The sequence below is a fragment of the Sebastes fasciatus genome, chromosome 8 (assembly GCF_043250625.1).
Source record: "Sebastes fasciatus isolate fSebFas1 chromosome 8, fSebFas1.pri, whole genome shotgun sequence".
Taxonomy (NCBI): Eukaryota; Metazoa; Chordata; class Actinopteri; order Perciformes; family Sebastidae; genus Sebastes; species Sebastes fasciatus.
Window position 1 is genome coordinate 23,553,598 of NC_133802.1, and position 21,609 is coordinate 23,575,206.

The 21,609-nt window shown below is 42.0% G+C and overlaps 1 protein-coding gene across 1 annotated transcript; it reads left to right on the forward strand.

Moving 5' to 3' along the window:
• The first annotated feature begins 647 nt into the window (after positions 1 to 647).
• Positions 648 to 14,350, forward strand: rnd1b (Rho family GTPase 1b). Its single transcript, XM_074644465.1, has 5 exons — positions 648 to 931; positions 1,394 to 1,481; positions 10,628 to 10,737; positions 10,877 to 11,011; positions 11,511 to 14,350. Exons 1-5 carry the CDS (start codon positions 812 to 814, stop codon positions 11,754 to 11,756), a joined length of 699 nt encoding a protein of 232 aa, XP_074500566.1. The 5' UTR covers positions 648 to 811; the 3' UTR covers positions 11,757 to 14,350.
• The last annotated feature ends 7,259 nt before the right edge of the window (positions 14,351 to 21,609 follow it).

Consider the following 21,609-nt stretch of genomic DNA (forward strand, 5'->3'; position numbering starts at 1 on the left):
TTATTATATTTAAGCGTCTCTGAGATCTTTAAAAGCGCTATATAAGTTGAATTTATATTCGACTTTTTTTCTCGTAAAGTTATGACTTTATTCTCGTAACATTAAAACTTTTTTCTCGTAATATTATGACTTTATTCTGGAAATCTCAGATGTTTTTTCCCTCAATGTGGCCCTAATACTCCGTAGTACATTTGCTCTTTGGCCCTCACTGCATTAGATACTTATATACTATATACTTAGACTATAAACTGTGTTACCTTCATCGCAATGCTCAAATGTTTTGTGGCTCCAGACAGATTTTATTTATATATTTTATTTTGCTTAAAATGTCTGTTTTGATAGTAAAGGTTGCTGACCCCTGTGTGTGAGTTGAACATTTGTACCCTGTTCACCTGTAGTGTCTCTTCTTAAACTCCTCTAACAATGTAATCTTGTGCATTCTGAGCATATCTTGTATTAAAATCCCTGTGTTTACACCTGCATGTGTATTATCTTTGCTGCTGCTGTGTGAGGACATGATGAGAACATGTAGTACAGGGCTGTGAGACAGACAGACAGACAGACAGACAGACAGACAGCCTGTGGAATGGAGAGCTCCTATTGGCTGCTGCTCGCCTCTATAAAGAGCCGCAGTGGCAAATTCAATCAGATCAACTGAGAGCATCCTCCAGAAAGCATCCTCCAGACAACAACCAGACACACAGGGACTCTCCGTCACACTGGGATCACACATTTCTGCCTTTTTGCTGCCTTTTCTCGTTCCATCATTTTCTGCAACAACAACAAACAGTGGAGCAGCAGCAGCAGCACCATGAAGGAAAGGAGAAACACGCAGCCGCTGGTTGTGAGATGTAAACTGGTTCTTGTTGGAGATGTTCAATGCGGAAAAACGGCGATGTTGCAAGTCCTGGCCAAGGACTGCTACCCAGAGGTATGTATATACTCTAAAATGTTACTGATGATAAAATGCATCTATGCACATAAAGCTGTGGTGTATTATGTGTTGATAATCAGTGTTCAAATGATTGAACGTGGCAGGAAAAAAAAAAAAGTGGTGCGCATGTTGCAGTCAATTTCCATGCGCATTTTTTTTTTTTTTTATCAAATTTCCTCCTCTTGGTTTATTTTGCATGCATTTACCGTAATACCTGTAGGTGCATCAGTTTTTTTAAATTTATGGCATGATGAGTAGAAATACGCATTTGTTACATGTTGAATATTTCTTGGTGCAGCTGCAGTGATTCATGTGATTGATTGATTAATTGATTGATCATTCAAATTAAGGGGAAACACATTTTTATTTCTAATTAGCCAAATAAATTGCATTACCCGTAGCATACTGACTGAGTGACACCTCCTCACTCATGGCATCGTGTTGCTAATTGCTCCCCAGACCTACGTGCCCACGGTGTTTGAAAACTACACAGCCTGTCTGGAGCTGGAGGAGCAGCGAGTGGAGCTCAGTCTGTGGGACACTTCAGGTACCTGATCACATTATTTCATCTCTGTCTGTCTCTCTGTCTGTTTGTTTGTGCAGCCTAACATGGCCTGCAGCACTGAAGGAGTGATATTTAAGCAATGCTGCTGCTGTGAATGTAATGATCGTCTGTCTCAGCTGGAAAAAAAGCTGCTGTCTTGGAATTTCTTCCTAGATATTCTTCTTTTGGGAGCAAGAAATGCAAGTGTTATAAGGAGATAACATGAAAGTGGTGTTTGGTGACATAAAGGCTAATGGACAGGCCTCATACTCTTTGTTATAATCCATCGTTGAGGCAAAATGTGCACTTGTTGAACTGCAGAGTCTCAGTCATGTCTGATTAAATTCTAGGGCTGGGATGATAACACCTATGTACTGATTCGATACTATTCGATATGTATTGCGATTTTTAAGTGCAATTTCGATATTACGATTTATTGCAATTCTTGTTAACTATTTTTAACACTAGACCATGGGGGAAAAATTATATCATACACTTATAGGGACTTCTTAATTTGGAAAATATCTAAATTAATACATTCAAATGTTTGATTTTCATGTCCTGAAGTCAAATATATCAGTCATTGTCAGGCATTTTATACAATTTTTTCCAGCAACCCAAAAATCAAAGACATTTCCCTCAAATTAGTGGTATTTTTTAATAATTTATAAGGGACATGTAATGTTTTATACTTCTAGTTAATATAATCCATCAATCTTATGTCCATATAAGTATTTTGTATATACAGTTCCCCTTTGTTAACACCTTATTTTGAAAACCGAACATAGTCACACGTGTATACTTCCATTAACTTCAGCTCCACCGGGATTTGACCACGGAGATGAGAGTGACGGCTGGCTTGACCGAACGTTACCGCAATACGATAACGTTTCCTGTCCATGACAGAGTTAGCATGCAGCTTTAGCCATCATGTCTAGCTCTGTTTTTCCTGCAATGTGTGAAACCCAAAGTGTTTCCATACTTTACTGTATGTGTAGTGTTTACCACTTTGGATTTAAAAGGTGAGGGTTCAGGTCGTATCCACGCGGACCCTCCGCCGTTTTCTGCTTTGTCGTTTCGGCTCATTGCGGTTTGTTTTGGTTGACGGATACGGGACGGATGTGACGTCACGTTACTCTTGACTATGACAATAAAAGTGTTGACTTCCTTCTACCTCCGCATAGACTCAAATGAAGCAAATATATCGATCCGATCCTGCATTAAAAAATCAATACATAGGTGAATCGCTTTTTTTCCCCACTCCATTAAATTCCCTCTTTTATCAGCTGATGCTTTTTACACATGGCAGCATCGAGGATTGACAGATCTACAAGCACATTTCTGTGTGTTTCACTGGAAACTAGAGACGGGGATTATTCCGCTTCACTTGTTGTTATTGCTGACTTTGTGTGTGCCTCATATGTTCATTTACACTAAGCGTGAAAAAGAGGGTCAATGTGTCGGCGTGGATCTCCCCGAGGATCTGCTGCTCAGAGTATTGACCTGAATACTGTGAACACGGGTCTGCAGCACCTGTTTGATTCCCTTCATGCTCACTGCACAATGGTTCCTCTCTCTCTCCACATCCACACACGTCGTTCCGGATGTATCACTAGGTCACGGCGGCTGAGCATCCGTGTGTCTGCGCACAACAAATCCTTTATGTAACAGGCTCACTTGTGTGATGTTATGTTGCAGTATTTACTGTGTTCTCGTTGTTTTTTCCCCCCAATTCATTGTCCAAAAGCGACAACGGGGGGAAAAAAGTGAGTGTAATTCCCTTCCCAGACCAAATCCTGCTTTTTAATCCCAGACTGTGGACTTTTGGTCTGGCCAGCAGGAGTGGGCCCGGTGCCGGGGGATGATGCTGGGCACACAGAGACACATCCTGTTGAGCAGGAAGGTTTTTCTGGAGCAGACAGACAGGAGGCAGCTCAGAAACTCTGGTGACCTGCATTCCCCTCCATATGCTGCTCCGGGTCACCCACTAGAGCAGCATGATGCCGGGGATTAACACTCTGAATAGGTCCACTGGGCCACCCCTTCTGACTGACCCAATGAGTCTGACGTGCTTTCTCTTTCTCGCTTTCTGTTTCCTTTCTCCTTCATCCTTTTAACTTGTATGTGCAGCTTTTCTGCTCACATTTACAGTTTTTTCCTGCCCAGCTTTCATTGTTTCATCTCTTTCCTTCCCTCCGTTGACCCCTTTTCTTTGCTGCTTCCTCGTTATCCATGCACAGTCCAAAATTGCACCAGTTAAATCCTGGCTAATTTGCATCACAAGGAACAACGAACCAGTAATACAGTACACGTGCCTTACAGACAGTCGTAAATTAACAGATTAAATAGAGAGGCGAAGTCCCTCCCCTTCCAGTGGACCCCATGGGATCTTATTTTGGAAAAAATATGTACGGTATTAAACTGCGAGAGAAAAATATTTTTTTTTATCCCGTTTGAATTGTGTCAAGAATCACACATATGATGTTTGTCAATTTTAAAACATCATTTTGCAAGCCAAGAAAGTCGCAATTTTGTTAAACTGTTGAAGTATAAGACTGTGAAAATACATAATTAGAAAGACTACACACCCAAAAGTTGCCTAAGTGACGTCTCTCTCGCTGAAGCTACGATTATTATGTGTTTCCTACTGGGATGTACTCACACCAGCACTGGGTCTCGCTCGTTCTTCCTCTTCCCAGCTGATTAAAAAGACCAGGAGTCTCTGGATAAAACACACCAGGTTTCATTTGTGCGTGGTCATACCTGAGTTAGTTAGCTAGCTAGTGTAGGTGACGTTTATCGTGTGAGACGAGAGATGTAGTTCACTGAGCGGTTTCACACACAATTAAATGATACTACGACAAACTGTGACTTTCTAAATTATCTTTTAAATGACAAACATCATATGTGTGATTCAAACAGGATCAAAGAAATATTTGTCTCTCACCGTTGGCTATTGTTCATATTTCTCTGAAATAAGGTCCCATAGGGTCCACTGGAAGGGGAGGGACTTCGCCTCTCTCTATCCCCCACTCCTCCCCATCCTGTGTTATGGATGACTCTCATGTCAGGCTGCGGCTGATGGACGACAGGCTCGGGGGCTATTTGTTGGTCACACCGTACAGTTTCTCCCTCTTACTGTAATTTGCTCTAATTGCGTGGAGTTGTGCCGACACCACACCGAGAGGGTCTCCTCATTATCCCGACTCCCCTTCATTGATTGGACTGACCTCATCACTGGTTTCCACATGGCAGCATCTCCTTCTCCCAGCTCCGCCATGGATTTACAGACCAAAATCAATCCACCGGTTTTAATCAGCCTGGTCCGATCGGACATAAAGGGGGGGGGGGGAAGTGTAAGGCGAGCAGCGTCCAGTGGCCATAACTCATGAATAGTGAATAATGAATGTCATTATGGTGTTAGTGGGTAATTTATTTCAGGTTGAATGCTGATAAAGCCTTTGAGTTTTAGAAGATACTGTATATACACTGTAATCATTTATTGTATGATTAATGAATGAGATTGATTTGTAATGAACCCAACATCCATTTAGGCTGATGAAACAATCTGTATGATGGTGAAAGGGAGGCATTGTTAATAGACAAGAATCATCTTAATGGTTTACCATGATGAGTGTCTATTAACATAGTGTCTTGTCGTTTCAGCAATAGTTTGGTTTTTAATTAGAATAAATGATGAAGGCATAAAAAGGCATTATTTTAGAGTACTGTAGGCTGGCTAAACTATTATAGTATTAGCATTAAGGGGGACATATGCTCATTTTCAGGTTCACACTTGTATTTTGGGCTTCAACTAGAACATTTTTACATGCTTTAATGTTCAAATAACACTTTATTTTTTCTCATAAGGCCAGTCTAAATATACCCGTTTTCACCCTCTGTCTGAAACGCTCAGTTTTAGCGCCTGTCTCTTTAAGGGTGCTTTCACAAGCCGACATTTAGTTTGTTTTAATCAAACTCTGAAGCGGTTAGTTTGGGCAGTTGTGAACGCAGTAATCGTACTCTGGTCCGAGACCGCTTGCGAGAGGTGGTCTCAGACCGTTTCCAAGCGAACCAAAACGCAGGCTGCCTGTTTAGGCATTTGTTGAGATGGACACAGGTAAACAACAGGTTAACATGAGTGGGAGAGGACTGACCTGCGACCTCTGCAGAAGCCCGATGTCTGTTTGACATCTGGGCCGAAGAGAACGTACAGAATATGATAACTAAAGTCCACAAATATAGCGACGTCATTCAAGATTAACTGGAGGAGAAGGGATTTGTGCGCACAGTAGATCAGTGCGGAGTCAAAGTGTAAAAACTTCAACAGCAATATTTCAAAGTCTGTGATTCCCTGCAGAGAAGTGGCAGCTAGATAAATTCACTCCTTCGTACACGCCCCTCAGCAAATTATTTCTCTATTTGCTCCGCTTTGCCAAAAGTAGACTAGCCAAACGGACTATGTCTTGTTAAGTACCCTAAGCCCCGCCTCCCGAAAAAGCCCAGTGTGCTCTGATTGGCTTGCGAGAAAAATGGGGTGCAACTTTGCAAAGGAAGTTCTCAAGCTGTGGTGTGACATAGAAAGGGGAGCCAAATGGCTTGTTGAATCACATGTTTTCTGATCCAGGCAGCCCACAAAAATTAACTGGGTTCCAGATACCCAAATGTACGTGCACAAGAAAAAGTGAGTTTTTCATGATCTGTCCCCTTTAAGGTTTTTACCTCTGCGGCTCTGACTATGACTTTGTGAAAGATTACTAGCAGAATACACTTTTAATTCAATGCACGTCGAGGCTTTACATTTTTAACCCATCTGTTGTTTGAGTCCAGCGTGTAATGAGCTCTGACGGTGTCAAGTCACAAAGTAAAGCTTGTTAGCAGCTCAGACGTGGTGATGCTCAGGAACAAAGAGCCGTCCTCTCTGTCTCTCTGCAGGGGTCTTCAGCACCGATTCTGACTGGCTCTGGCTTGTGAAACCAGCGAACAACCGTCTGACGCAATGTAGTGTGTTTTTTGGCCCGGCTGTGAAGTCCGTAGTTATCAGCAGCAGCATCACAGCTCCCAGTCGGCTGAGTGTGGGTGGAGAGGCAGGGCTACTCTCATCCCCAAATCTGTGAGTCATCCCATCATTGGATCATTAATCTGTCTGACCCCTGCATTCTCACTGTAGGAGAGGAGTGTGCTAATGATGGAGATGTCGCTCAGTTGATTTGGCGCACAGAAATACACTCAGTCTCATGAACACAGAGAAAAAAGCAGATCCTCCCCTCCCCCACCTGTACGCTCCGACACAAGGCCTAGGCCTGCGAAGCCTACTTCTGCTCTGGCCCAATTTCCACCTCGACACTTAGCTCTGGGCACCGCACCATCAAGACGGATGGAGTTGAGCTCAGCCGCAGGAATTTGGTTATGCTCTTTTCTTTTCCTTCCATTCCCCGAGTCAGTCAGCCTCACTCTCCGCGTTTCATGCCTCAGAAACTCCCCATCTGTTGTCGAGGCATGCTGTTGAGAAAAAGGAAGAACATGCTTGTGCTCTGCACGTGTATTATTGATCCATCGGAGCCATTGTTTTGGGTCGTTGCGATGGAGAGACGGAGGGAAAAGAGACAGGGATTCTGTGATATCAGACTGCAGGGGGTGAAGGATTAATGGCATAGGAGGGCTCTTTGTGATCTCCCTTAGTAGGCTACACTCCTGCTTTCCCCTCCTCTCTTCCTCCTGGCCCGCTTTCTTGCCCACAATAGAAATATCTTCCAGGATTAGAAACTCGGGGGGTTGTCGGGAGAGTGCTGCCAACAGCAAACAGCATGCTGTGGAGCTTCAAATACTAATATTTACACATTCATAGCTATTTTTTTTTATTTCATTCTTTTGAAGAGTGGATAAATATGCAGACTGAATCCTGCAGCCTTTGTCCAAAAGATAAGATACCATTTCTGTGGAGAGAAAAAGCATCCTAGACGTCCCCTCCCTCTTGACAGGGTAACTCATTTGTCAGCTTTAATTGCAAAGGCTCTCTGGACCCCCTGTGCTGCTTCCCATCGATTGCTGCATTTAGATCAGTGGACATTTAATGCAGAATCACACCCAGGTTCCCGGCTGTGTGATAACCCCTTGAGGGAGATTGAGAAGATTTATGCCTCTGACTCTCCTATGAGACACCTCAGAGTCGCCACACACACACACACACACACACACACTCATCATCCCGGTGGTGCTAATTGTTCTGATTTTAGTGTCAGTCTTCACAGTCAGCAAAGTTGCCTCACAGATGAGCGTTGCTTTCCTACTCAGCCCCTAGGTGTAAAACGGTGTTAGGGCAATAATGCGATTTGCATTCTTAAGGTGACGACGTCTGTCCTCTTTGTGAAAACAGTCGTAGTAAAATCGTTTAATCAGACAGCTTCAGTTAATTTGCTTCTAATTAATTTTTCTATCCAAAGGCGTATAAACAGTTTTAATACAACAAGCATGTCCCTTTCTTCCTACTTTTCTTCAGGAAACTGAGCTCTGAGGACTTTCATCGCAGCTTGTCATTATTCCGCTCACAGCGCCCGGCAGCTGGCAAATTCAGTTTTACCCTTTGATAATGTGGAAAATCATGAAGTATTCATGAAACTGATCTGTATGCACACATGCATGTTGTGTGTGTGTGTGTGCTTTTTTAAAAATGTTTTCTTCTTCTGATGCATTGTTTTCTACGCTGTTAATCAATTAGCACGGTTGTGTAATATCTAATGAGTGATTACTGCTTTTGTCATCTGTGGCTATAAGAGGAACACCGAATCCCTTTTTGGGATTCACAAGGAGCCTAAAGTAAACATGTTAATCCCATTGAGCTGCTCCTCTTCTGTTTCATCTGATCACAGGCTGCTGCCAAATTTAAATACTGTGTCATTAGGTGTGGTGTGTGTGACGGATGTGGTCTCCGGCTCTGTTTCGGAGCAGAGGAATGTCCCCAGCAGTGGGTGGGTGGGCAGTTTGCGGTGTAAAATGATTGATTGGCAGTTAAAGCGAGCCTTTATGGAGAGGTGGGAGGAATGCCTGATGTAGATGGTGGATTCCAAGGCTGTTGCTGTGGTAACAGAGGGACTGGAGGTATTGCGCGCCGAGCAGAGAGGATTTTTTTAGGGGGGGGGGGGCGGCGGTTTACTTAAGGATTCTGAGCATGAGTGGGAGCGTCTGCCTGCCCCGAGCCCCACCGTTCCACTTGCGTAATCTACTGCAAGAGAAGATCAATGAGGATTTAGTGCTCGATTGTCATCTTCTCTCCCTCTGAAATGCCAGCGGAGGATATAGGAGTGGGGGAAAAGAGCAGTTTCGGGGACAGCAAACTGAGGCTCAGGAGAAGTGATGCCGATTGCACATAATCCCTGCAGCTGTATTCTGTCGTTCTGCCTCGGCCACTCTGCTGCTCCATCGTCCTCTCTGCTCTGCTCTGACCAACTGCCTGTTGCTACAGCAATCGATTCATGAAACAATCTCCACTGAAAATGAATTCAGCATCGACTCAAATCTAGTGATGGGCGATAGCAAACTTTTTAAAATCGATACCATACCAATAGTTTTTGTTACAATTTTACTGATACCAATACTGATACTTAAATGAAATGTGATTTTTCAAAATCATAGTGATTTTTAGAAAAAAAAGATCTTTACACTTAAAGGCAAATCACATGACACATATCAGCCATAAATAACACATTTAATTAAAAAAAGAATCCAGTATTTTACAGAAATAAAATGATTAAACCTGTAGTACGCAGAATATTTTTGACATCATTGGGCAAAAATTCCCTAATAACCTTTCAGCATATTGTAATTCAAGTGTTCTGAGAGAAAACTAGACTTCTGCACCTCCTCACGGCTCTGTTTTCAGGCTTTAAAAAATCTAGACCCGTGACGGGAGACTTTGGCCAATCACAGGTCATTTCAGTGAGAGAGCGTTCCTATTGGCTGTGCTCTGGCTGATGGGCGGTGCTTCGTATTTCCTCAACAGATCTCACATGGCTGCTGGGTCACAAACTTTTTTATTTTACAGCAGTACACTACAAGATGTTTCTGAAAACATTTGAGGTTTGAAATAGGCATTACAGTAATAGAATATTGATTCATATTTGATCAGCGCTGCCTAGTTTGATCGGAGTTTGCGAGTGATTGACAGCTGCTCAGAGACGGCAGGCTACAGCTCGGCTCTGATTGGTTGTTTTCCTACGGTCTGTGAAATCTTGCAGATGCCATTAGGAGCACTTGAGGACACAGGGGCATATGATTTTTTTCAGATTACCTGTGTCATGCGCTACTGTCAGGATATAGTGACGATTTTATAAAAATAACTTTTTTGAATCATATTTGTTCCTTTTCTACCCTCTGCTGCTTTAAATAATAACCCTCCTTATATATTGTTTTTAAATGTTTGAGGAGGGACTCGTGTTGTTTTGTGGGGCATATTATTGTCACAAATAGTACATCTTGCTGTATTTTTAACTGCAGGTGACAAGACGCACCACTCCATGCTACATTCCTTTCTGCTGTTTTCTCACATGTTTGATGCGACTATGCACCGCTGTGCGCTATATCTGATGTCACATAGTTTCCACAGTTATGTGACACAGGCCAGCTAAATATGTCAGGGCTGTGTTGGCACAAACATACAAAAGTAGTGGAAACGTTTGGAAGTGATGCAGGCACCCACTTTGTATTTATATCATTTTAGTATCGATATCTTTTTAAAGTAATCAATACTACTCAAATCGCCTAAGCTTTTGTACATTTGATATGAAATTATGCTTTTGAATGTGGCACCAGAAAAATGTGACCTCAAAGTATTAAAAATATCAAAAGGCCTTTTTCCATCAAACATTCAGGAATAAAAAAGCATATAGAGGAACTTTGAGAAATACAAAGAATGGAAACTACAAGAAAATGAGGAAAACATTGGCGGTCTTTGCCAATATTTCAAAATGGTTCCTCTGAAATGTTTGTCTCACAAATCAGCAATATTCAGAACTGTACTTGTACTTCTAGTGGTCTAAAGGGGCTGCACTGAAGGCAATGATGACGACATGAAATCAGAGATGTCTGCGTGTGTTTGCAAAGTGTGTGTTTTTTTGTTTTTTTTTGTCTAATTCTGTTTTCTCTCCTTTAAGGTTCTCCATACTACGACAACGTGAGGCCCCTGTGCTACAGTGACTCAGATGCAGTTCTGCTGTGTTTTGACATCAGCCGTCCTGACACTGTGGACAGCAGTCTGAAGAAGGTAATAGCTTCAGTACTTCTCTTTAGTGTCCCATTGTCACAAACTTAATATCAGCAATCTATCCTAATATAGCTTGTTTTCATCAAAGGATACTGTGCAACTGTGTACAGTGAACTGACTGTCGTTTTGTGTCCAACAGTGGAAAACTGAGATCCTGGACTTCTGTCCGAGCACGCGGATCCTGCTCATTGGTTGTAAGACCGACCTGCGCACAGACGTCTGCACGCTGATGGAGCTGTCCAATCAGAAACAGACTCCCATCACCTATGAGCAGGTGAGACAAAAGAAGTAACTTAGAGTTTGTCAGGAATATAGTCGGTCGTGTCTACATGGTAACATGCAAATGGCAAAATCTGGCAAAAACTCTGACAAGACTCGCTGCCCGACGACGTATCCTAGTCTTAACTATACAAGATCAATGCCTAACTTAAACCAACTTGCAAGAGTTTCCTAACTTGTGGCTTAACTTCTAGACACAACCAAAAACGTGTTATGTTATGATTACAATGGCAGTCGATAAACTATAAATATCAGTAATTCCTATTTTGTCTTTTTTATGATGACAAAGCAGTCAAGTATATGTTGTCACCTAGAAGAGTCAATGATGGTCATGCTCCCTCATTTTTAATTTCACAGCCATTTTATGAGCGTGCAGGGTCATTTCCTCCTGAACTCCACACTACATGGTGACCCTGGTGCAAATAGAAAACAATGACGATGTACTAAAGGATGTTATGAGCAGCACCCTTCATCCCTCATCACCTTTATTGCAGGGTTCTGCCATGGCCAAGCAGCTGGGTGCCGAGGCGTACCTGGAGTGCTCGGCGTTCACCTCGGAGAAAAGCATCCACAGCGTGTTCCGCACCGCGGCGATGGCGTGCATCAACAAGCTGCAGCCCCTCCCGAAGACAAGCCCCACCCGCCGCCTTTCAAAAAGACTGCTCCACCTGCCCAGCAAGTCGGATTTGCTCTCCTCCACCTTCAAGAAGGAGAAGGCCAAGAGCTGCTCGGTCATGTGAGTGGAGACCTCTTGGGTTACAGTCCTCACATGCGACCCCCAGCCCCCGCCTCTTTGGTCTCGGGGAAGGGGGGGTGGGCACGATGGTTTTATCAGGGCTTCCTGCTGAATCCTTCCCTCACCCCCCCGGAAACCAAACACCCCTCAGAAGAGGTGGACACCTCGCTGTCCACTTGCTCCTGAACCTTTTAGCGCACATCCATTTTGTTCCCACTACTGTTTATGCTTTCGAACAAACAATATCAGTCAAGGTTTGATCATCGAGCTATCATTTTTTTTCACCTGTAAACAGTATGCAACTACAACGATGTTACATCTGTCTGATTTTACTATCTCTAGGCACATGTTGATTTTGTCCAAATTGGAAATGTGCAACGTGTGACGTTTAATCTTGTGATGTAAATGCCTCTCAGACAACTCAATGGATATTTTTCTAAAATAAATCTAGCATGAAACCGTCAGGAGTTAGCAACATCCTGTACATCCCTCTTAGTAAGGCGTGTGAGGTGTGAAATAGCGTGTTGCTGGTGTCCCCATTTAGGCCTGTGAACGCGCAGAGGGAGTAGCGGGACAAACCGCAGTGAGAGCTATTACATAGAGAGCTGTTCTCATTGTCTCAGTAGTGATGAGAGCTGTGAGCGCAGACAGCAGTCTATTTCAACCTGCATGGATTGTCGATGCATGGTTGTGTAGCTCTGGACGGCGCTGCTCCACAGGATTTCAGTGGAGGATGCCCGAAGAGGCTGTGTAAATGAGGACACGCAAAAAAAATAAAAGTTTAGTTGGGCTTCCGGTGTCTCTGCTGTCACAGTCTATTTTAAAATACTATTTTGGTGATGGGAAACATTTTAATGGATGAGGGAAGTCGCTTTTATATAAAAAGCATTAAAAAGCAGCTCAATGCCGAGCTGTCGAGTGTTATTTATGAAGCCGCGGCTGGTTATTGATGCCAGTCAAAGTGTTATGAGGCATATTTAAAAGCATAGGATAACCGACTGCTAATGGGAAAATCTGGTTTGTTTCAAATATTCTTCGGGAAAAGATTTGTAGCATTGCGTTGTTGACAGTTTTTCAACAACTCAAAAATGGTATGCAGTTTTGAAAAAAATGCCTTTCATATTATATTATGTTCCCGGACGATTTTTTGACTAATGTAATATGCCTGTGGATTATTTCTCTCGTTCGCAACGATCCAAATGTAGCACTCCCAACCTGACTCTACTCTTCCAAGGCGACTCTAGTTTTTACGTCGTACACTCTGTTAATCTCTCAACCTCCAATAAGCAGCACTTAACTGTAGGTTACGATGAATACAAAGCAAAAATTGGACCATTTCTCTGACCTTAAATCTTTGGCTTCATGGTTATGTGCGCGTGCAGCATCGATCTCTGTGCTTCTTCTAACCATAAAGCAATAATGATTTAAGTGCTTGTGATGCAAGGTAACCCTGTGCGGCAATAAAGATGCAGCTTTGTGATGATTACTGTCATGCTATAGCGCTCCATGGACTTCCATGATATAGACTGAAACCATCTCTGCTGTACAAAGAGGCTGCTGATCTATGTTTGCCCTCCTCCACCGGTATATAGAATAACCAATGACGACGTCCTGCTATGAAATAGATCGGAGTATGAGAGGGAACGACGCCCTTTGAGTTGGAGATGCTAGACTTTGCTGTCAATTTTACATAATCATAATAAAAAAATAAACTGCTTGAGTGAGTTGCAGTATATGCTTTTAAAATTGGATAAAAGTCTAACTATCATCTTGTAAAAAGGGCTAGTGTTTGGGGGGAAAAAAGGAAATAATGTGAGGAGAACAAGTAAACAAAATGCACAGGCTGGCCCTGTCCAAAGAAAGCTATTTTTCCATTCTTTGTTTATTTGGTTGATGTGATTTTTTCTGTTTTGGTATTTAAAAGCATGATGTGTTGTTTTGGAAATGTCTCTCTGAGATGGTTGTAGCGTCTTTATGGAGCAGTGTGGACTACCCACCCCCCTCGGTAGTCGGAGCAACTTAAAGTGGTGATTTGCACAAAGGCTTCCAGTTCATGTTCACACACCAAATTCCTCGGCATTGCCTAGCAACAATTCAGCGTAGGAAACAGCGACTGGCTCTTGGGTTGGTTGTGTGGACAGAGAGGGTTGGCTCATGAGCAGACATCCCCGCATCCATTATTACAGCGTCAGTTATTGCCAGGCTTGTATATTTCTTGATATTTTTCTTTGGGTTAGGGAGCTGATGCCAGGCCTTCTGGAGACGGGATAGACGGACCATGTCAGTTAATATGCAGCCTTTGTGTTGTAGTCAGTGTGTGGTACAATGGTGCAGTCAAACTCCTAAGCATGTCCTATTAAAGTTGTATGATTGTACATACCGTCTTCTTGTTTTATAATCATTGTAAGACGTCTTCAAGGATGTCACATGAAAATATTGTTGATGTGTATATTTATTTGGTAGCTATTTTTTTGCCTTTTTTTCTATTGACATGTACATTTGTTTAAAATCTATTTTGGAAATTTTACTTTTTTTGGTTTTTGTTTTGTTTTGTTTTTGCTGTGTTAAATAAAGCTTGCCCTGTCTGGCATCCTTGAATTGTCTATCTCATGTCATTTAAATCTTAAATCGTTAACGATCCAATACAGAAAAAACTCCATTATCTGTGATGATATTCTTTACAGTAATACATACTGTATATATATATTAGGGCTGTCAATGTTAACGATGTAATAACGTTCGTCTTAACTCCACTAATTTCTTTAACGCAATCAATTTGTCGCAGGTTGTAGTCCTAACTTGTCAGGAAGGAGGCTAAATAACGCTCCAAACTCACGCAAAATTTTGGCGAGGAAAAACTGTCACAGCCGTTTTTCAAAGGGGTCTCTTGACCTCTGACCTAAAGATATGTGAATGAAAATGGGTTCTATGGGTACCCACGAGTCTCCCCTTTACAGACATGCCCACTTTATGATAATCACATGCAGTTTGAGGCAAGTCATAGTCAAGTCAGCACACTGACACACTGATAGCTGTTGTTGCCTGTTGGGCTTCAGTTTGCCATGTTATGATTTGAACATATTTTTTATGCTAATTTAAGTACCTGTGAGGGTTTCTGGACAATATTTGTCATTGTTTTGTGTTAATTGATTTCCAAAAGTAAATATATACATACATTTGCATAAAGCAAGCCTATTTGCCCACTCCCATGTTGATAAGAGTATTAAATATTTGACAAATCTCCCTTTCAGGTACATTTTGAACAGATAAAAATATTTGTGATTCATTTTGTGATTAATCGCAATTAACTATGGACAATCATGCGATTCATTTTGATTCAATATTTTGAGATTAAATATGTATTTGTATATCAAGTCTTTTCGAAATACATTCATACAATATATTAAGTACGCCTACTTTATAAATTCAGAGTTTTTCTTTTTTCCAGTTTGATTCCATGAATCCAGGAAAATACAGCATTTTGCATTTGGCTGTTGAGATGCCTCTTACTGTAACAAAGCATTGACTTTCCTCTAGTTCTCTTACCTTCAGGTGTTTTGATATCCTGATTTACACTTTAATCAAACAGCCACACTGATCAAAACACTTTACAGACTCTAGTTTAAACCCTCCTGTCCTTCTGATCACATACTTCAGAAAGTGTTAAAATGAAAGTGAGCAGATGTCTCCAGTGGTGTATCACTTCAATCATCTCTGTAGGAAGTGAGTTGCTTATCTTTCCCACTCTATCAGTGCTAATAATTCCTTTAACCGGCTCAGAGTCACCGCGTGCATGCAGAGCAGCATGTCTCATTAAGGATAGAGCAAATTTAAATCACGATGGATGTGGGGGATTACTGTCATTTTCGATTACTTCAACCCTGAGCTAAGATCATAGTCGCTGATTATCGGGGAGTTATTATCTCAGACTGAGAACAGAAAAACGTGTCAGTCGGATGTGTAACTGGCAAATGATTAACAGCATAATAAGGATGATAGATACATAGATAGATAGATAGATAGATAGATAGATAGATAGATAGATAGATAGATAGCGCTTGGCACACATTCCTCCTTACTGATTGTGTTGGAAATCTTCCCAGCTTCTCCGTTTCTTCTGAAGATGCACATGGCTGCTGCTCTCATCTGTCTTCAAACACGCCACATCTGGTGGCTGCCAGCTGCAGAGGTGTCTGAAGCTGGCCTGGTGCCACAGAGAGTGGCGGAGGTGCCAACAGGCCAACCAGCACATGTGCCCTCACGCTGCCTCTTCTTCCGCTGCCACAGACTCTAAGTAGTGCTAATGAGCTCTAATGACACTGTGCAGCAAGTGATGTCTGCGAGGGGGTGTCGGTTGAACAATACTGACTGATAATAAAGCATTGAGGAACATTAACGTCTCTTTGGCATCTTTTTAAAGGAGCAGTGTGTAACATTTCAGGGGCTCTATTACCAGAAATGGAATATAATATTCATAACTATGATTTCTGTAATGTATGATCACCTGAAACTAACAATTGTTGTGTTTTCGTTAGCTTAGAATGAGTCCTTCATATCTACATTGGGAGCGGGTCCTCTTCACGGAGTCCGACATGTTTCTACTAGAGAGAGCCTTTCACGTTTTTTATGTTACCTGAAGGCCATCGTAGTTCTCCGACACGCTTGTGAAACTGCGGTAACGTGAGCTGCAGAATACAAAACCGTGGTACCGCCAGCTGCCGTCTGACTTCCGTTGCTCCTAAAGTAGTGTTATTATGGTGAAGATAGCCTCTGAACGAGGCGAACGGCGTTACCACGGTTTTGCACTTGGCGGCTCACATTACTGCAGTCATGGAAAGGGAGGCGTGAACGGAGGGGTACTCAGTTGGTTGCAATCTGCAACCACAGATGCCTCCAAATCCTACACACTGCACCTTTAAGTAAATTGGTTGAAATCAAAGTGGCCATTGTTAGTTGTGCACCATAAAGGTGAACATGTCAGCGCGTACAGGGGACAATTTAATACATGTTAAACTAAGGCCATATATGGAGCAACATTATCATTCATTTGGTTTGTGTTTGTGTCCACCTGATGAACTGAAGTCTAATATTCACTCTCCTTTTATCTCTATTTTGGTCTCCTCCATCTCCTGAGTGAGATATCTGTCTATTTAGTTGCTAAATGCTCCACTATTTCAACGTATCCTTATACAACAGTTCGTATGATATCTTACGAAAAGTTATTCCTCATTTTTACGCAGCGTTTGTCGCTATTTATACTCCCTGGTTCACAATTATGTGGATTACATAGGCCTATGAATTGATTTTGTAGGATATATACAAATGACTTTGCATTACTTTTCATAGGTATAGTTACGAACGGTGTATGAACACAGCCTGACTATGTTCAACAGCTAGTCGCCAACTGTGTCTGTCTGCTGTTTGGTGCTGAGCAGGTAGTGTACAGGTGGGTTTTTAGAGCCTTTTTGTTGAAAACAGCTTCCTGCTGTCAGTGGCCAAGAACAGTAAAGCTGCGGGCCGTAAAAACAAAATGAGCTGAGAAACGCTCGGGAGAGTGTGTGATAATTATCTGTATAGGCTCATCACTACAAGTAACTCATTTTATTTTCACCAAACGAGATTTCTTTATGGTTATATGAATAGCCCTGGATCAGAAAATGGAAAATGATTGCAACTAAATACTCATATGGTTGCCTGTAAGATGATTGTAGGAGATGCTGTGTATTGGCATGCCAGCAAATTATGTGTTTTTCCTCAGGATATAGGACATAGTTGTGTTGTTGCTGAACACCTGAACTGTAAAACTAAAAATATCACCCAATATTTCAATGTGTTTTCCACCTATTCTCATCCAAATGCACTGAAACATTAAGAAACCATGTTGAGCCTGAGCTTTCGGGAGTTCTTGCTGCTTTTTGAAAAAAAACAACCCAAAAACTACTCTGATGCTAAAAACAAAATGAATCATGGGATGTCAGTGGAGCACCTGAGGTAGAGGCTGACATTGTACACATGCAGCCACACACACTGGGTGTGAGGACATGTAAATGGGCCACATACGCTGCTAGTCGTAGTAAATTAGGCCAACATCTGGACAGGCACAGAGAGTTCAATTGCCCACTCAGCTGTGGCTTGTACCTCGAGGACTCGGTTAAGGAGAAGTGGCATCACGGCACATTCCAGTGAGCTTTCAGGATCAACCCTGCCTTTTTGTTAAGACTTTGCCATACACAGCCACCTTAGAAAAAAGTTCTTTGTCTCCTATACAAACAGTGGGTCACTTTCACCGAGGATTACTGTGTCGCCACGGACAAAAGGCTGGAGAGGGAGGGCATTTGACCCACACAAAGCCAATTTAATGGGTCGTAAAATACAGTGGATTAATTCTGATTCACGCACACGTTTGACTAATCACAATATCAATCCACATCACAAAATTAAATTAATAACAGTCCTGATATCATTATCTCTCTGGTGACATTTAAATTGTCATTTAAAATTTGATTGATGATGGACGATGCACCAACAGACACTCTCCTATTCATAGTGATTATATTCTAGTTCAAAAGGTATGTGCGACCAAAAATGAGTGTAGGATTTAGACCTGACGGCGTATAGCTCAATGAGTCAAGCTGGACTGGACAGTTTTTCTGTGGGTCTGGACACTGGTGTACAAAGGGTGATGTGAGGGGAGTCATGCAGAGCTGAGTGGACAGCCCTCAGCGCTGTTGTGTAATATTTACATCATGTTCCGGGTCTTCAGATATAATAACTCTCAAGGACGCAACGGAAGTAACCTGTCACTTTATGTTTCCTGCTTGTGTGTGCAGGCAGATTTCCATATTGTCATCTTGGAAAAATTAAAAAACAGTTCTCATAAATGCATATCCATCTACACGCATCTGTGTGCAGATATGTGCTAATCTTTGATGAGATGTGATGAGGTGTCGAGTCCTGCGGTGTGCTCTCTCTCTCTCTCTCTCTCTCTCTCTCTCTCTCTCTCTCTCTCTGAGACACACAGACACCAGATTCTCAGCCTCTGCCGCAGTGCAGGGCAGGGCCAGAGTATCCAAACCATCCATTTCCAATTCAGCCAGTTTGCTCTCAAAAAGGGGGGGTGGTATAACAGGATTTAACAGGACATGATCACAACATTCCTGCTCCTTTTATCCTCACAATCGCTATACAAGCTCCTGCAAAGCCTGGCAGTAAAAATAAGATTATTTTTTTTACATGATATTCTGTTTAGATCTCAGAGGAAATATTGGACTGAGAAACTCAAAGTATTTTCTTTACTGTACATCATTATTTTACTTGTTGATTAACCCATTTGTGCCTAAACTCTTATTTTTAGTATGATAAGGAAAAATGCCAACATTTGTTCTGATTGGTCAAAAGTCTTGAAATTTGGTACGAACATACTTTGGGCAAGTATATAACAGTACAACTTTGAAATTTTTAGATCACATGATTTCCATTGTATTAATAGTCAAAATCAGGATTTTTGAAAATGAGGAAAAATGCAAACCTTGTGCTTATTAAATGTTTTCCATATGATTTGTTTTTTACACCTTATATATGTGTATATCTTTATATTCAACAGTGTCACGGCAGTTTATAAAATAGTCACGAAATTTAATCCATTTGATTTGTGTATATTGACATGAATTTCCCTTTTTTTATGACACTCAGCACGACTTTCAACAACTTATTTTTCATGCTTTTTCCTACGCATGTCCAGCAACAATGTCAATTTCCGCTCCAGTCTTTTCAAAATAAAACTACTTAGTTACGTTTACGTTTAGGAAAAGATCGACTTCGTTAGGTTTAGGCAACAAAACTACGTAGTTAGGTTTAGGAAAAGATAAACTTGGTTAGATTTAGGCAACAAAACTACTTAGTTGCGTTTAGGAAAAGATCACGGTTTGGGTTAAAATAACTACAGAAGTGGCCTAATTTAAGTACGACTTCTAGTTTCACACAGGACAATGAACACCAGTCTCCTGGGCGGAAGTCTTGTGTTTTTTGACCCACCGATCCACCCCGACCTCCTCCTTATGCGGCGTTCACCGCTCTTTACACTTCCCGGTTCACAATTACATGGATTTCATAAGAATTGATTTTGTGCTGACCATCATGACAACATTTTTAAATTTGTGTCTATGTACACGAATCAATACATTAAATTTCGTGACTATTTCATAAACTGCTGTGCGACGGGGCTGAATTTGTTATGATTTCATATATACCAAATACTTGATTGTGCTCCTTGTAGTTTATGAGACACAGCCATTTTCTTATCATACTCTATCTAGTATTTGGGCACTTTGGACTACTGTTTTATCCTAAAATATAATGGAGTCTATTGCAAAAACAATTACCAGATATAGTATGATAACAAGCACTCACTTTTCAGCCAAATAGTTTGGCCAATTTTCAAAATGTCTTCACATTTGTGCTGAGGCAAGCCCAGAGAACACTTCCACCAAAGGAGATTAAAGATTTCAGTAGCGGGCAGAAACGGGTTAATAAAATCCCCACTCTATAACACATCCTCTGCATCATCATTTTACACACAGCACCAGTAGCTGTCCACCTGAACAGATCTTCCTTCTGTTTCTTCAGGCTCACTGAGAACTAAACACTACGCTGCAGCTCCTCTACCACCCCCACTTCTCTGCGTGACCCCTGACCCTAACCTCCCCCCTGTGGTTAAACCTATGGCTCCCCTAGAGCTCTCTCTCTTGACCTTGTGCTTCCCTGGCAGCACCACCAATGAACTCAGTCAAATATGAGCAATTGTTTAATGTTCCCTGTGGCCACAGTGGGAAAGCACAAGTTGTGCCTCTGAAACTGGATGCTGTGTTTTTAGGACACATCCTTCTGCATTAACCGGGGACGGACCAGAGACATGTCTGTGGCACAAGTCATACAAATTGAGCAGATGTGGGCTGGATGAGTAATCATCGGTTTATTCTAATCCTTATACGCTATCTGTGTGTGCGGGCATTGCCTCTGGTATATGTTTACTTGCTCCTGTTTGCCAGAAGAGCAAATTTCCTCAATAATATTTACATGAAATGGCAGGTAGATATAATAAAAACGTGTCACATCATACAAGGGTTGTTATGACTTAGCGTAAGGTGCCCTGTACCAAGCTTTAGTGCTTTATGCATGAAGCCTACATATGTTTTAATTTTGACATAAAAGGACTGCAGATGAAAGTGCTGGTGCTATGCATCAAACGGCAATGTTTATTTTTAATTTTCTACATAGTTCATTACAGAGAATGTTTGAGCGTATTTGTTTCTTAGGTTGCATAGGGGACCCTATGGAGAGGATGTTACCTATGGTGAGTGCACCAATCCAAAACTTACATCCAAAACACAGTAGACAAACACACACACACACACAATATGCACATGCTCTATGCCCTTCTTTGTGATCACTGGGCAACCGTACACAAAGGCGAAGGCGTGCTCTGCTATGCACAATGTGACAGTCTGAGCACGAGAGGATGAGGAGGAGCACCCGGCTGTAACACACACAAACACACACACACACACACACAGTGGATTTGGCAACGGGCCACATCCTGCGTGTGTCTGCACAAGCCAAAACAACATGGAGACATCCAGTACATCTCCCGTAAGCGCCGTCCCCTCAGCTGCGCCAGAGCAGGGTCCGATGCTTTGTCCTTCATGCTGATTAAAATGCTAGATTAGGTCAGCTGCAGCAGACTGAGAGCACAGCAGTGATAATTACTCCATAATTACACCATATTGTGTCTCTGCTGTGTTGCACCACCATCATTTCACTTTTTACTCACGTGCAAAAAGCACCACATCAAAGCACTG

What these genes read in the sequence shown, in the direction of transcription:
- rnd1b (XM_074644465.1), top strand. Translation starts at nt 812, where the DNA reads ATGAAGGAAAGGAGAAACACGCAGCCGCTGGTTGTGAGATGTAAACTG. An exon ending in CAGTCTGTGGGACACTTCAG is followed by an intron (nt 1,482 to 10,627) that starts GTACCTGATCAC and finishes CTCTCCTTTAAG; the next exon opens with GTTCTCCATACTACGACAAC. An exon ending in TGGACAGCAGTCTGAAGAAG is followed by an intron (nt 10,738 to 10,876) that starts GTAATAGCTTCA and finishes TGTGTCCAACAG; the next exon opens with TGGAAAACTGAGATCCTGGA.